The sequence below is a fragment of the Syngnathoides biaculeatus genome, chromosome 14 (assembly GCF_019802595.1).
Source record: "Syngnathoides biaculeatus isolate LvHL_M chromosome 14, ASM1980259v1, whole genome shotgun sequence".
Classification (NCBI taxonomy): domain Eukaryota; kingdom Metazoa; phylum Chordata; class Actinopteri; order Syngnathiformes; family Syngnathidae; genus Syngnathoides; species Syngnathoides biaculeatus.
Window position 1 is genome coordinate 14,663,619 of NC_084653.1, and position 16,906 is coordinate 14,680,524.

At 42.8% G+C, this 16,906-nt stretch overlaps 1 protein-coding gene across 1 annotated transcript; it reads right to left on the minus strand.

The window, feature by feature from the left end:
- Window positions 1-1,065: 1,065 nt before the first annotated feature.
- On the minus strand, window positions 1,066-13,341 carry frzb (frizzled related protein). The gene is made up of 8 exons (XM_061842398.1): window positions 12,983-13,341; window positions 7,097-7,345; window positions 4,386-4,421; window positions 4,241-4,297; window positions 4,099-4,164; window positions 2,171-2,375; window positions 2,033-2,096; window positions 1,066-1,876 (listed from the first exon to the last, which is right to left on the minus strand). Exons 1-8 carry the CDS (start codon window positions 13,194-13,196, stop codon window positions 1,817-1,819), a joined length of 951 nt encoding a protein of 316 aa, XP_061698382.1. The 5' UTR covers window positions 13,197-13,341; the 3' UTR covers window positions 1,066-1,816.
- Window positions 13,342-16,906: the final 3,565 nt, after the last annotated feature.

The following is a 16,906-nucleotide window of genomic DNA, read 5'->3' on the forward strand; positions in this document are numbered from 1 at the left end:
CAAATTCAGAACTTGCCCAACAATGTTAGACCCTGATAAAGTTTAAGCAAATGCTGCCACATGAAGTTCTCTTTCAGTTCAAAGCACAATAGACTAAGAGATTACGTAGCCATTCTTTTCAGTTGTTTTTGACAGGTTTCACATACAACACCCAGTGAAAGATTTGCTTCTGTGAGCCATTGTGTGTAGTCAAGGGACTGCTTCGTTCTGTTGGATGAATGGAATATAACCAGAGATTATAAGGATTGTTTCTTCTTAACAAAAATACTAATCTTAAAGTAAAAAGCATGTTGCATGAAAAGTACTCTAACAACCAGTACTGTGTATTCCAAAAGTTATAACTGTAATTGAGTAAATGCAGCAGGTTACCTGTTCTGACCCATTAGGCCTGCATAACTCCACATGAATCCTGATCTGAAACGACAACCTCATTTATACACCTTATACCCCTTTATACTTAAACTTATATATATATATATATATATATATATATATATATATATATATACTTTTTACTTTATACCCCTTATACACATTGGGTCCATGTTGTTGAACGTTGGTGTTGATGTCCATCGTGACAGAATGTTTTAGTGTCCTATCATGCATCACTCATGCCCTCGGGCGATATCCTGTTTGTGTGTGCTTATGTTTGTGTGCATGAATAGGAGCGCTTTTGCAGCAGGAACAGCCTGGGCCTTATTCACGTGTGCCAGGCAGGTGTGTGTTCAGCTGGAATCGACACGAGGACGAGCAGGATTAGGAAGATGAGGAGGCGGCAGGGTCGTAAATCCCCACCAAAAACATTTTCTCATCCTTTGCGGGGCCTGAATGCAGCTGAGAAAACACGGTGGGGAATGAAGGAGGTAGGAACCGCTGGACTTGGGCCCGTACACACACGCACATACTGCTGTTTTGTCAATGTTCCCTTATATCATCATGTTAAAAAATAAACGGGGTTCAGCTTGGAAATGGAAAAAAATGGAAACTCAAAACACAGGCATTACTTTAATTTGTTTATTGCTTTTTTTTTTTAATCTGACCTGTTACTGCTAGCTGACGTACCCAATTTTATGGCAAGTAATCCAATTTCCACCCGCGCACAAAGAAGGAAACTTAAATCTTTTGCAATTTATCTTGGCCCATCTGTTTATGATTAAGGGTTTAAATTTGTGAGCCGTTGGACAATAGAAACTACAATGACTTCCCTTTGAACTGGGTCCAAAATGGCAGTTTCTAATTGTACTGATATGGAAAGAAATCCCAAAGACCATTGAATTATTATTAAAAGCACAAGCTTTTTTTTTATTTTTAGGATCTTTCATTTTCAAATTTCATTTGGTTCTTTCAAAGTAACCACGTCATTGTATGCAAAACTGAATCCATTCAAGAGCAGCATCAGTTCTTGTTTAAAGAGCAAAGGAAAATAGTGTAGTGTTTATAGGATCTTGTTCTGTGATGTTGTTCATGTTGATATGGTGACAAAAGAGCTAATTAACCAATTTTTTTTTTTTGCATAAAGAGAGCAAGTCACTAACATTCATGCAAAGTTGCAGTTCCCTTTATGTCGGGAAAAAAGAAGAAATTAGCCCACATGACAACATCCCAGGTGAGAAGTTGCACACGCACACATGACCACAGATGCACACCGCTTTGCAAACAGCACACACACACACACACACACACATGTGCACGCACACAAGCAAACACACACTAGATGGCGTTTGTGCAAAGATAAATGAACTACATTCAGCTACTTGTGATAGTGCAATATACACACACACATACATGCGCGCACGCATGCACTGGTGGTCCCATCTCAGTGGCGACTCCGGCGATGAGCTGCTCGGGCTTTTCCTTGCAGGTTCCGGTCCCACCGCTACGCACGGACGGACACACAAAGAAACACAGGAAGTGAAGTGTTTTTTATCATTAAAGGGACGCACAGACCCAAGGACACCAGGTCAGACAGAAAAACAAGTACGGATGTAAACCATCTGCCCCAAACACACTCTTACAGGGCAAAAACTCCTACCTTGACTTTGCGTCCCATCTTGTCCTTCCACTTTTGCACGATGGAGCCGTCAATCAGCAGTAACCTGCAATAGACACCCCTCCACGTCGTCAGCCACTTCCCGTTACGGTGCGAAATCAGCTAGCATAGCAGACCTACCTGGACGTCTCCTCGTTCTCATATCCCATAATGAGGTACTCCTCTCCGGCAGTGACAGGTGGACATTGGCACGAGGACGAGTAGTGAAGAGTTACCGTTTCTCTGGGGATGTGCACCAGAGAAGACTTAAGGACCTCGCGAACCTCCACCACCGCCGTGGGCTCCATGCCCTGCGTGCGGACCTCACGCACACGTGCGCGAATCACTGCACGGATCACACGTTTGATTTATAACGTGCGAGAAATGAAATTGTCACAGCAACAATATTCACACAGAAGAGCACACTCACTAAGGAAAGGACACAACACAAACATACCAAAGGACACACGCTATTTGAGGAAGATTCCACTTTTGTCTAGTTTAGAAGTTGACATGTTTTCGGGATTTCTACTAGGCCCGTGTGTCCTGTGAGATTCCCACCGGACTAAATTTCACAATTATGTGATTGGGCAGGAACTGGGACCGAAAGTCACTGGGAGTGGAAACCATGATGTTGTTCCCACTCCCGGTGACTTTCAAGGTCTTAATTTATCCAAATCAACAAATATTTTCCACAGTTTGCAAGTGCAAGTAAAGGTCATTTTTACACTTGCCCTTAAATACAACACTAAGGCCAGCCAATTGCAAACATTTCATGCTGGCCTTGCATGACAGCCAAAACCATCTCGCGGCAAATTTCCGATGGTTATAGCAACGAAGGATCGTGCGTAATACACAGTGGGGAATTTGGTAGAATGTAACAGATTTTAGATGGGTGTGTGGGTGTGGGTGCTCTGGGTTTGAAGAGTGGAGAAGATGTTTTGTAAACATTCCCACAGACACGCTCAAAGTGAGGGATGGATGTTCTAAGACACGTAAATCCTGACAAAGTTTTGCAACAAAGCACAGTTCAGTTGAAAAATCATTTTGAGAGAGTACATAAAAATAAACTGAAATAATCTGGTTGCAAAGGTTTGCACACTCACTTGTGTATGACTGGTTGCGTGACTGTGTTCAAAATCAATCAATAACATTCCTAATGACGTTTTTATGGGAGTATCTCTAAATTGAGTTCAGATGTTCTGGTAGACTTTTCTTGACAGTGTTGGCAGCCGTATAATCACAGTTGTACGTACCGTATTTTCCGCCCTATAAGATGCACCGCATTATAAGGCGCACCTTCAATGAATTTCCTATTTTACACCTTTTTTCATATATAAGGCGCACCGCATTATAAGGCGGATAGAACAGACTCTACAGTAGAGGCTGGGGTTACATTATGCATCCATTAGATGGAGCTGCACTAAAGGCTCAATATTGATCTATATTGATTATAAGGCACACTGTCAGCCTTTGAGGAAAATTAAAGGCTTTTAGATCCGCCATAGTGCAGAAAATATGGTACTCCCCCTTGAAAATCTCATGATTTTTTTTATAATTGAGTTGTCCAGGTTATAGGCTGCATTAATGGCTTTGAAAGATTTAAAATGATTTGTCTTTGTCGCTTATCTGAAAAGGGATGTGTAGATTTATTTTTTTATTAATATGCGGACACTGCAAGCTCCATCCATCCATTATCTGAGCTGCTTATCCTCAAAGGGTGGTGGGAATCTATCCCAGCTGTCATCGGGAAGGAGGCGGGGTACACCCTGAACTGGTTGGCAACCAATCACAGGCACATGGAGACAAACAGCCGCACTCATAATCACACCTAAGGGCAATTTAGAGTGTCAATTAATGTTGCATGTTTTTGGGATGTGGGAGGAAACTGGAGTGCCCGGAGAAAACCCACGCAGGCACGGGAAGAACATGCAAACTCCACACAGGGAGGGCCGGGATTGAAACCCGGTCCTCCGAATTGTGAGTCTAACGCTCCAACCAGTCGCCCTACCGTGCTGCCCACTGCAATCTCATACATGAAATATGCTGGGTAATTAGGATGAACTCACCATAGTTGTAGTTGTTGTTCATGTAGGTTTTAAAACTCATCTTGACTGTCTTACATTTGCAGCGATCTACACACACGCGCACACATGGAGAGGGTCAGTTTGTATCTCTCGGTTGGGCCGCTTCCCCAACGTGTAAATTTACCGACGGGTCCTCTGCAGTGAAGGTTGTTGGCGTCCAAGGGAAAGTCTGGACTGGATTCTGTCAATCACATGGAAAAATTCACTTTGTGGAATTGTCTAGAAAGGAATGCTTTTGATACTGTGGGTTTGTACTGGGTTGAATTGACCTGGGTTGCACCTGGCTGGGTCCTGGTAGTACGGATCTGCAAACATAATGACAACACAACTCAACAAAAGAAACTTTCAAGAATAATTCCCATATTATAAAACCCGCAAAGGCAAAATTTTCTAATTTGTTATCAAGTCATCTCATTTGGCATTCATTATTTTACATTCACGCACTTGTTCATATGCAATTGTATTTTTTTCATTCCATATTTTGTTGTTGACAGATCTTGTTCAAAGATAAAGGTGACGAGATATATACTATACGATATAGGTGAAACCGTGACTAAATGTTTATTTTTGTTTTACATTAACCATTTTTTTCATTTTGTGGAATTTGTACCAATGATTTTGAGTACTATTACTCCAAAATGAATGTTTAAAAAAATTGTATTCATTCTTTGTTTTGTCATTTTTTCAATGTTGTTACAGTGTGTGGAAAATGTAATTTGCATTCTTTGTAAGTTTTTCTTGAATGTTTTTTGGGGGTCAAAATTGTATTCCTTCCAACACTTTTTTTTTCAAATGTAGAATCTGACATTTTATGTGGAAATCTCACATTTGAGAGTGATCAAATCAAGGAAAGACAAAAATTAATTTTGACTTTTCATCTTTGAATATTGGTTGAGAAGTTGATGAATGAAGTGAGAAGTTGATGAATGAAGAAAATGAGAGAGAAGGAAGAGTTGAAGAGGCAAGAGTGAAGGACCAGGAAGTGGAAATGATTACTAAGGGGGAAGTCAGAAAGGCATTACAAAGGATGAAAAATGGGAAGGCAGTTGATCCTGATGACATACCGGTAGAGGTATGGAAGCAATTTGGAGAGATGGCTGTGGAGTTTTTGACCACCTTATTCAACAGAATACTAGCAGGCGAAAAGATGCCTGAAGAATGGAGGAAAAGTGTTCTAGTTCCCATTTTTAAGAACAAAGGTGATGTTCAGAGTTGTGGGAACTATAGAGGAATAAAGTTGATGAGCCACACAATGAAGTTATGGGAAAGAGTAGTGGAGGCTAGACTCAGGACAGAAGTAAGTATCTGCGAGCAACAGTATGGTTTCATGCCTAGAAAGAGTACCACAGATGCATTATTTGCCTTGAGGATGCTCGTGGAAAAGTTCAGAGAAGGTCAGAAGGAGCTACATTGTGTCTTTGTGGATCTAGAGAAAGCCTATGACAGAGTACCAAGAGAAGAACTGTGGTACTGCATGCGTAAGTCTGGTGTGGCAGAGAAGTATGTTAAAATAGTACAGGACATGTATGATGGTAGCAGAACAATGGTGAGGTGTGCCTCAGGTGTGACAGAGGAATTTAAGGTGGAGGTGGGACTGCATCAGGGATCAGCTCTGAGCCCCTTCCTGTTTGCAGTGGTAATGGATAGGCTGACAGATGAGGTTAGACTGGAATCCCCTTGGACCATGATGTTCGCAGATGATATTGTCATATGCAGTGAAAGCAGGGAGCATGCAGAGGAACAATTGGAAAGATGGAGACATGCACTGGAAAGGAGAGGAATGAAGATTAGCCGAAGTAAAACAGAATATATGTGCGTGAATGAGAAAAGTAGAGGGGGAAGTGTGAGGCTACAGGGAGAAGAGATAGCGAGGGTGGACGACTTCAAATACTTGGGGTCAACAATACAGAGCAATGGAGAGTGTGGTCAGGAAGTGAAGAAACGGGTCCAAGCAGGTTGGAACAGCTGGCGAAAGGTGTCTGGTGTGTTATGTGACAGAAGAGTGTCTGCTAGGATGAAGGGCAAAGTTTACAAAACAGTGGTGAGGCCGGCCATGATGTACGGATTAGAGACAGTGGCACTGAAGAAACAACAGGAATCTGAACTGGAGGTGGCAGAAATGAAGATGTTGAGGTTCTCGCTCGGAGTGACCAGGTTGGATAGGATTAGAAATGAGCTCATTAGAGGGACAGCCAAAGCTGGATGTTTTGGAGACAAGATTCGAGAGAGCAGACTTCGATGGTTTGGACATGTTCAGAGGCGAGAGAGTGAGTATATTGGTAGAAGGATGCAGAGGATGGAGCTGCCAGGCAAAAGAGCGAGAGGAAGACCAAAGAGAAGGTTTATGGATGTGGTGAGGGAAGACATGAGGGCAGTTGGGGTTAGAGAGGAAGATGCAGGAGATAGGCTAAGATGGCAAAAGATGACACGCTGTGGCGACCCCTAACGGGACAAGCCGAAAGGAAAAGAAGAAGATCTTTGAATATTGGTGTTTTTTTTTTTATGTTGACTGAACTGTGAAAATCACATCATTCCCCTCTTTTGGAATTTTTTTTTATCTGAATTATTTTTGTTCAAATTAATTACTCAAGTTACAACATTTACATGTATTTAATAGCTACATTTTTTTGTTGGAAAACCTTTATCTGTTTGTTTGAATTAAATTGTGTATTACATTTCTAACATTTTAAAAAAACAAAAGTCACACCAGAACAATGCACGCAACCAGTTTCTCCATACAGGAGAGGGCTTGAAGCTGAATTGTTTAGATTTTTTTGTTTAAGTAACTTTGATTTGGGGGATTATTTATTTATTTTACTAAATACTTTGATTATTTTTGGTCTGATTTGTCTTTGTGAAAGTTTGCAATGTATGTTTTAAGTTTTGGTCTGATCATGAGTAAGACATTTTGTGCATTTCTGTGGAAATGTCATAATGTTTTGTTTTGCTGCTGTTTTTTATGCTTCTTTTTCATAAATACCTGGCCCCTCCGCCTTGACGATAGCCTCAGGAGAGATGCAGACACCGCGGTCGTAGAGGGGCAGCTCACTGCAGTCCAGGCTGTCAGGCCAGCTATGGTTGTAGCGCCTCATGACGGGCTCGCAGCCCTGTTTGGCGCGCTCACACACAGCCTTGCACGGCTTGATAGGCTCGTGCTGGAAGTCGATGGTGCAGATGGGAGCGTACATGGCGCACAGAAAGAACAGCAGGTCGGCACTGCATCCCGTGCCTTAAGGTAACAACAACATAGTCACAAAGGCGCATGTACCTAGCATGTTAACGTATGTGTATACTTTTGATATACAGTAGCAAATCAACAGCAGTATCTTCTCATAGGTCCACTTCCATATCACTCAGCTGAAAAGACCCACATTTTGGAAGCATACAGACATTCACAGCCAAAGTTACTCTTGTCAAGAATGTATGTAAAGATGGTGACCCAAGTGGGCAAAAATAATACTTTGGTTGTACCATATTTTTTTCACTAATGAAGAAGATTATGTGTGATACATACAGTATTGAAGCATAAATTTGTGCACTCTACTGCGTGGATTTCGTCCATTGTGGGTGCGATCCGGAGTGTGTGAATGAGATTAAAATTATACCACAATATAACGTATTTCGAAATAGGACAATCATTTAACAAAACATTGCAATGAGTAAAATAAGACTGTTCCTATTCAGGGATAAGTAGCTTGTTTAATATACTGTATGTCAACAATGTATGTTGCATATTTACATAATATTCCATGTAGCATATTGACATTCTATGGATAAGTTTCCAATTACGCCATCTTGTGTGTCATAGAGGTCAGAGAACACTGGTGATAGGTGAAGCGTTAAGTTTTTTCCATCGTTAATTTATCCGATTGGTCTAAGGGACTGTGGTGATGTCATTGGAAACCTCTCCATACATTGTCTATACATTCCTGATTCATCAAACCTACATATTTAGTGTTTTTCACCGATGAGATTGCATTCATATTGACTCAAAATGGGGCGTCTTTCATCCGATTTCTCGCTTTGACTTGCTAGGAAATACTAGAAGTACGAGTGTTGTACAGGTGGCAGTGAAGGCAAATCACTTTTTGACATTCAATTGTTTAAAAAAAGATAGTCCAAGCTGTTTGTCACTCCCAGTTAAAGTTAAATGTTTAAAAAAAAACAAAAAAAAACCCCAGGGAAATAATTTTGTTGTCTATGTAAAACAACCTCCTAACTTTGCCTTTCAGTCCGCTAGCTAATGGTTAACGTCATAAATGAACTAACGATTACCTTCTATTTGGCGGCATTATAATAAAATGTGTAGCACATTACCAATCCTAATTGGAAAGGAATGTGTCCGTGCAGTGACCCTCGTGTGCACCAAATAAGTTGTTAGGCACTGTGTATGGAAGTAATAAGGCCCCTCCTGTAGGTTTCAGTGCTGATGCACTTGTGGCAATTTCAAGGATTTTGTGGAACAGGAGCCTCCATTTTTCGAAATCACTTCTCAAGCATTTTTTCTGCCGATGTTTCCTACTCCTTTTGTCCCCCCCATTGTTTTTAACACCTGAATATATTTGTGATGTTTGACACCTTTTGATGACATACAGGTCGAATGACTGTAACCTGAACATCCACTACTACTACTACTACTACTACTACTACTGCAGTAGCATGGGATACATATCCAATTCATATACATGTACAAAAGAAGCCTGGGCCATATTGTAAAAAATGATAACCGTACTACTGACATGAACATGAAAAAAAAACCTAGATACAGATCACTTTTGGCCTGCGGTATGAACATAGCCTTACATCGGTTGTGAAACTCTTACTCCCTCCCCCCACCCAGACAACCTCTCCACCTCTTGCTTCTGGCCATTGTTTCAACTTGTGGAGTGACCGATAAACATGTCCTTTCATATCGACATTATGTTTGATGTTGTATACGGCTCGGCAGTGTTTTACGTGGGGGCGTGGTGAGGGGAGGACCGTTAAAGGTCAGACCGGTTCAAAGTCCCTCTGAGGTTTTTGGCCCCTCTTTCCGTGCTTTGCTCTGTCATTAGCATTCTTCTGCTCCTCCGTGTTTCCAACCGCTTCCGTCTGGGAAGCAAACCGTCTCCTGACTGACAAACTCTTCATCGCGTTGCCATTGTGGTTTTACAAGGACAAATCCAATCAACACACAAGGAGATGCAAGATGACGCATAAATACGCTAGAAAACTGGCGTCAAACTCAAGGCCAGGGGGCCACATCCGGCCCACCATATGATTTTACGTGGACTGTGAAGGCAAATCATGTGTACAACTTTCATGATTTTTGTTGAAATATGTACCAAAATTTCATATTGTCATATCACAAATGATAACAGATATTGCAAGCATTTTTGTGTTACCAAGCATCAGCATTCGTTGAAAAACCCATTACTCCTGAGTTCTGATTCGCAAAACTAGTTTATGAATTTCACGGCTAAATATGATGAGGCAAAAGATTTTCATGGTTTCACAGTCATAACCTCCCTGTGTGGGAAACTGTAACTACAATGTGGCCCGGGACAAAAAAGGAGTTTCACACCTCGGTGCTAGAGGACACGCAGTCGAGACAAGACTACACATAATCGCCACTAACACGAGACCACAAAAAAAATCTCATGACTACAATGAACAAACAGACAATCAAGACAGCGTTACACATGAGGACACAAGACTTCACAAAAACAATTGATCAACACAAAGACAGATGGGTGCCCGTAGATTGCAGTGTTGTATCGCATTGGAATTTGAGGTCAGAGCGACTTCTGAGTTTGAGATAACCATTAGTCGGTGAATCTCTGCTTGAATCATCGATTATGAGGGCGAGAAATGCCAACACTGTTGAAGTCCGGCAAGTTCAGGCCCCTAAAATTCAGATGTATGTATATGAATGGTGTAACCGGGAATATGTCAGGGTAGGTGGTAGAAAGTGTGTTGCGATCGTGAGAAAAGATAACTCAGTACATCGAGTGGATGGCGAACGAAGTCACTGACGTTCATCTTGAGCCATGCGGTGATTTAACATCACTCACGGCGCATTTCATAGTCGAATATACGGCTCCAAACATATTGGAGCAGCAAAGTAAATTGGTTCTTGTTGTATGTGGAAGATATTTGGGTTTCACATCAAAAGGTGACTATGATACCAACGTTTAGAATTCCAACTTTTATTTCATGCTATTTACATCTTGATGTGTTGACTCAGACTAGACCATCAAAAGTGTTTGAACGTTGACTGATGGATGTTTGTAATTGTGCTTTAGTTTCTTTTTAGATTCATTAGCATTAGGTCATGTTTCTTTTTTTGGCTTTGGGTTTCACCTGGGAAAACTGCATTTGCTGTTAAGTCCGCATGAAAACCAGAGAGCTGCCTGTGAGAGAAAAGCAAACCTTTTTCACGCTGAGAGAAGCGGGTGCCTTCCTTGGCATTGCAATGATAATCTATGCTCTCAATTACCCAACCTCCCCAAAAAAATGTTAAATAGAAAATAAAATAAAATATCAGCAAATAGGCAAGTAGGATTCTTTTGTCATCAAAAACATTTCCTCAGTCTTGTTTTGTGGTTTTACAGTTTGAGGTGTCACAAAAGCAAAAAATATCTGCGTCAAAGTTCTGCTTGACCTAATTTTTGCTTTCTTCACTTTTTGGTTGAAACCAATGTTGATGAAACCAACCCATATTCGACCACTAATTAGAAGAGAAAACCCTATAATCTTTTTTTCACGTGAAAAAATGGACTACTCTTTCTTGGGTAGGTCTGCTGCTTACATTGTTACAGAACACAATATTCTGTGGGTCTTGAAAGATCAGTCAAAATGCTTTCGAACGGCTATTTGGAAAACTCTGCTTTAAAACAGATGCCAAAGAGTTCTTTTGTGGTGTCCACACTTTGACCCTGAAAGCCAAGACTGGTAAAAATGTTTTCAAATGCAAAGGAGTTGAAGGTAAAGTTGAAAAGAGTCAAATAAGATGTTTGCGTAGCAGAGGAATGCGCAGAGCGCGCTGGCTAAAGACCCAGCTAGTCGTGCACAAAAGCAGGTTATCATCTGAGAGCATATAACTGATATGATTGGCTCTGCAGAGATGTTCTGGGAAGACGAAACAAAATGAAGCTTGTTGGATATAATGTTTGAAACCCATCAGGACCCATACAAACGTCTGTGTGACTACAATGTTCATACTTTAACGGATGCACTCATACAATGGACTAAAGCAGTGATTCTCAAAGTGCGGTATAGTGTCACTGCTCAAGTCCGTTCAAGTTGGGAGTGTGCCAAACAAACGACTTGGTGTGGTGACCCCTATTTGGTGCAACACAATTTTCCTTGAATCAGCCCTACTACAAACTGATTCAGTAGTAACACAAAAGAAGAGGAAGAAAAAGATCAAGACCATGAAGACTGTAAAGAGGACCAGATCAAAACTGATTCCAAAGATTAAGCTGATGAATAAGACCGGACTAAAATGAAGAAAAAGAAAATGACACAACAAGATTAAAAGAAGAAGAGGACATTGAGTCCTAGACTAAAACAAATGTGAAGATAGTGAGGAAGTCATAGATGAAGTAGCTAAAAACTAAAATCCATCCATCCATCTATTATCTACTGCTTTTCCGGGTGGGGTTGCGGGGGATGTAGCTTCAGCAGGGATACCCAGACTTCCCTTTCCCCAGCCACTTCTTCCAGCTCTTCCGGAGGGTATCCCGAGGCGTTCCCGATTTAGCCGAGAGACATAGTCTCTGCAGCGTGTCCTGGGTCGTCCTCTGGGTCTCTTTCCGGTGGGACATGCCCGGAACACCTCACCAGGGAGGCATCCGAGAGGCATCCATATCAGATGCGCCAGCCACCTCACCTGACTCCTCTCAATGCAGAGGGGCAGCGGCTCGACACTGAGCCCCTCCCGGATGACCGAGCTTCTCACCCTATCGCTAAGGGAGAGCCCGGACACCCTGCGGAGGAAACTCATTTCGACCGCTTGTATCCGGGATCCTGTTCTTTTGGTCATGACCCACAGCTCATGCCCATAGGTGAGGGTAGGAACATAGATCGCCTGGTAAATTGAGAGCTTCACCTTTCGACTTAGCTCCCTCTTTACCACAATGGACCGATACAGACTCCGCATCACTGCAGATGCACTGATCCATGTGTCGATCTCCCGCTCTATTCTTCCCTCACTCGTGAACAAGACCCCAAGATACTTGAACTCCTCCACTTGGGGCAGGATCTCATCCCCGACCTGGAGAGAGGACGCCACCCTCTTCCGACTGAGGACCGTAGTCTCGGATTTGGAGGTGCCCATTCTTATCCCAGCCGCTTCACACTCTGGTGGGAATCGCTCCAGTGAGAGGTGGAGATAACGGCTTGATGAAGCCAACAAAACCACATCCTCTGCAAAGAGCAGAGATGCGATGATGACGCCACCAAACCAGGCACCCTTTACACCTCGGCTGCGCCTAGAAATTCTGTCCATAAAAGTTATGAACAAAATTGGTGACAAACGGCAGCCTTGGCGGAGTTCAACTCTCAAAACTAAAATGTGAGACTAAAATGAAGACTGAAAGAAAATGAAGCTCTTGACAAAGAAGACAAGGAAGACTTAATTAAAATGAGGAGATGGATCTTTCTGAATGTGACTGGAACCGCAGGTTGCGTACAACCTGCCCTAAACAAAGCAACTCTTCACCAACTTGTCAATTCCAGAAGCTTCTTTGCCCTTTTAAAACCACTTACTACTAACTTAACTAGTGTTTGCCAGAAGTGGGACTTTAAAGAGAGACTTAGTTTTAAAGCAAAAGCTTAGTGTAATTGTAGCGTAATTAGAGTATTTTCGGTAAAGGGTACTGACCGAGAAGTCCCTCGAACTGTTCGATGGCGAGCACGGCGTTGTCCTGCGTGCTGTGGTGCAGATGGTTGGGCATCTTGGTCATGTTCCAGGGCATGGAGCGGCACAGCGGGATCCGCACCGGCTCGCACGCCGCCGCCCTAACCGGTTCTGGACCCCCTGGACAAAGTGCGCACCAAGCGGCCAGCGCCGCCACCAACACTGCCCACCGCCGCATCGCCAAATGAGCACTAGTTACTCGCTACTTGTAGAGTTAGTCACGAATGGGAGTTAGTCAGGAATGGGTGCACACCGGCGATCTGCTGCCTCTCCTTATGACTCCAAGTCCGCTCACACCCGGGATACAAGCGAAGGGAGGGAGGAGAGGGGTGGGGCACTCTTCTTCTAATCCTTCTCCTCCTCTTCCTTATACTTTCTCATCCCTCCTCTTGGCTCTATCCCCCTCCCTCGTCTTTCTCCCCTTATGTCCACTCTTCCTGTCTTTTCTCTGCTCTTTTCTTCCATTTCCCCCGCCCTCCTCATCCTTCCCGCGTTTCCTTTCTTCTCTCTGTCAACTCAGCGCTTTCTCACCTCTCCACCCTTCCGTCATTCACTTCCCCTCTCTGCTCATCTTCCCTCTTTCTCCAGTTCTTCCCGTCCAACTTTCCTCCCCTTCCTCACACATTCCCTTCTTTCTTTCTACCTGTCCAACCCTCCTTTTCCTCCTTGCTTCTCTTACTCTTTTCCTATCTCCCCCCTCCTGTTCAACTCTTCTTTTTCCTCACCCATTCCTCCTCCTTCTGCGCCCCTCCTTCCTTTTCCTCACCCCTGCCCTTCTTTCGCCCTCCCATCTAAGTGTCCTCCTCATCCCTTCCTCCCATTTTCAACACTTTTCTTCTGCCTCCTCAACTCTAACTCCCGCTTCTGCCTTGACCTTCTTCCTCTGATCTTTCCCCATCTTCCCTTTCTTTTTTCTGTTCGTGTCCATCACCTTTCCCTCTTCTGCTTTTTACTTTCCCTTTCTTCTCATCTTCTCTCCATTCCTTTCCCACCCTGCTCTCTTTTTCCTCCCCCTTTTCCCACACTTTCCCCTCACTCGCCTCTTCTTTACACTTTCTTCCTCTTCCTCCCTATTTCTTTTCCATTTTTGTCCCTTCCACATTTGCCGTTTCCCTTCGTTCCACCCTTCTTTTCTTGCCCCCCCTTCTTTCTCACGATGTTCTTCATTTTTTTCTTCTCTTTGGCCCCCCTCCTGCCTAGCGTTCTTCTTCTTCACTTCTCCCTTCTTACGTCCTCTCACATCCAATCCTCTTCTTCCTCACCTTTCATCTTTCCCCTCCTTGTCCTCACCCCTTCCTCCCTTCTTTCCATCTTTCCAACCATTCGCTTCCTTCCTCTTCTGCAGTCTTTTCACTTGACTTTACTCGTTCCTTCTTCCATCTCCCATGCCCCACCATCATTTTCCTGCCTACTTTTCTTTTGTCCTCAGCAGTTTCATCCCTTTCCTTCCCCCATCCTATCAACACCTCTCCTCTTCCTCACTCACATCACCCTTGTCTCCATCTCTCCCCCATGCTCAACCATCCTTACCTTCCTCTCAACTTTCCTCACCCGTGCTTACCATTTTTTTCTTCACTCCTCTTCCTCACTCCTATCCAACTTTCCTTTTCATCCTCCTTCTCCTCGTTCCTCTTCTCCTTTCCGCAAACCTCCTCCCTTGTCTTCCTTACCCCTCCTTCTTCTGTTCAACCCTCTCCTTTTCCCTCCCCCATAACCAGCTCTCTTTTAAGCGCTTCCTTTCACCTCTTTCCTCTTTTTCTCCCTTCTTTCCTAGCGCTTTGTGAGGATAAAAGTAAATGTCATTTAATTTCTGTTTTGTGTAAATGCTAATAATATAAATTTACCGTGACAAGACTAGAGTAAAGTAAACGAGGCTAAATGGTGGATGTAAAAGGAGTGCAGACGTGTGTGATGGATGTGTATTTGATCAAAGTATCAAATGATCACTTCCAGTCACGGGAAACCCGAGAAGACTCTTGCCAAAGCTTCTGAATGTTAACTCATCACACTCCAGCCATGCAACACAGCACAACAGAAGCACATCTAATTACAGTTATTGCTCCATCACACAATATGACGCAATGTACCACAAGCTAACAAATGCAACACAATGTAACAGAAATATGACACAATCTGAAACAACACAAATCTGACCATGTAACAAATATGTCGCAATGGAACAAACGGGACAAAGTAACACAAATACAGGCAAAAATAAATGCAACACACACCACGCAACTCAATATCTCGAGCACTTTAACAACTGCATTATAAGAAAGTGCCCAACATAAAATACAGATGGGTGAATAAGTACTGTAAATAAATGAAAGAAGGTAAGAAATGTGAGGCAACGTAATGTGTAATACAGACATGACAACACAAAGTAACACAATTGAACAACAGAAGACAAAGACACAAGACAACGTAACACAAACACATGACAAAATATGACAATGTAACACAAACTCAACACAATGTCATGTTAATATGACACAATAAGAAAACAGAGCACAACTACGACACAATATAAAAGAAAACAATGTGACACAAACATACCACTATGTAAGTCAACGTCACCCAAAAAGGACACAATGTAACAATTATAATAAAATAGAGCCACACATTGGAGTGTTTTAGGAATTCCATTTTATGAACCACAGATTGAGTTCTGGATGTACGATTTAGAGTTGTCAACTTTTGGACCTGACACGACCAGGACCAGGACCACATGTACATGACTTCTCCTCCGCGGCTTCATATTGCAGTTAGGTGTCCTGAAAACTTTACATTTATTTATCATTCTTAAACATTTTTTTTGTTAAAACATCACGCTAGAGTCAAATGGGAACAAGAACCTATTGAGTAAAATTGTGGCAGTGAAATTTCCCACTTCATTCACCCCATTAGTGAACTCCACTTCCCAGCGCGCTTTGCAGCCCTCACCCATATATGTACCGTATTCATCCTTTACTGACTGACTGAATCAACTTTGAACCCCCAGTGCTTAAACTCCTCTGTTCTGTTAGTCTTCCGACCAAGTGGGATGACGCTGCAAAGTGTGCGTCTGTGTACGTGTGTGCGTGTGATAGCAGTAATGGTTGTCAGATGTTGCAGCAGCAGCTTCTCGTGTTTGGGTTGACTTGCTGCCAACGCGGACACGCACACACAACACACATACTCACAGTGGGTTTTCTGACTCATGTGTCAACACGCAGAAGGGAGTCCGTCAGCACTTTCTTCTCCCTCCATCCTTGCTTTATCCCTTCTCTTTGCCTCCTCTCGTGTCTGAATGTGCTTGTCATGCCGATCATATCAACAGGGAATTTATATCATCATCATCCTCACTGAAAGCCATTGACTTAAGTGCATTTAATTGGACGGCAAGTACAAGTACACAACTAGCACAGCACTGACGAAAATGCATGCGTGTGTGTGGGTGTGGGTGTGTGTCAAGGGCATGGAAGGGTCCAATTAAAGGCAAAAAAGTCTTGCTTTCCCTCTTTTTTTTTTTCCCTGCACTAAAATATTCTCGGAAACTACCAGAGTGTTTTCCAACATAAATACGAGCACAGCTGCACACGCACGCACACGTGCGCAGACACACAGGCATGTGCACACACATGCACGCGTACGAGCTTAGTGCCACATCCAGGAGAGGCCTCGTCTTTCAAAGATGGTAAACGTATGAACAAGCGTAACTTTGCAGGAATAAGTCAGACAAATGTAACTCAATGAGACAAATGCAAGACAAGTTAACATGATGTGACACATTGTAGCACAACTGGTACACATGACTGAAAAATGAAACAACGTAACACGAATGTGACAACATTGATGTGATACAATCGCAATGTGAAAACTTCAAGTCAAATGCAACAATGTGTCAAG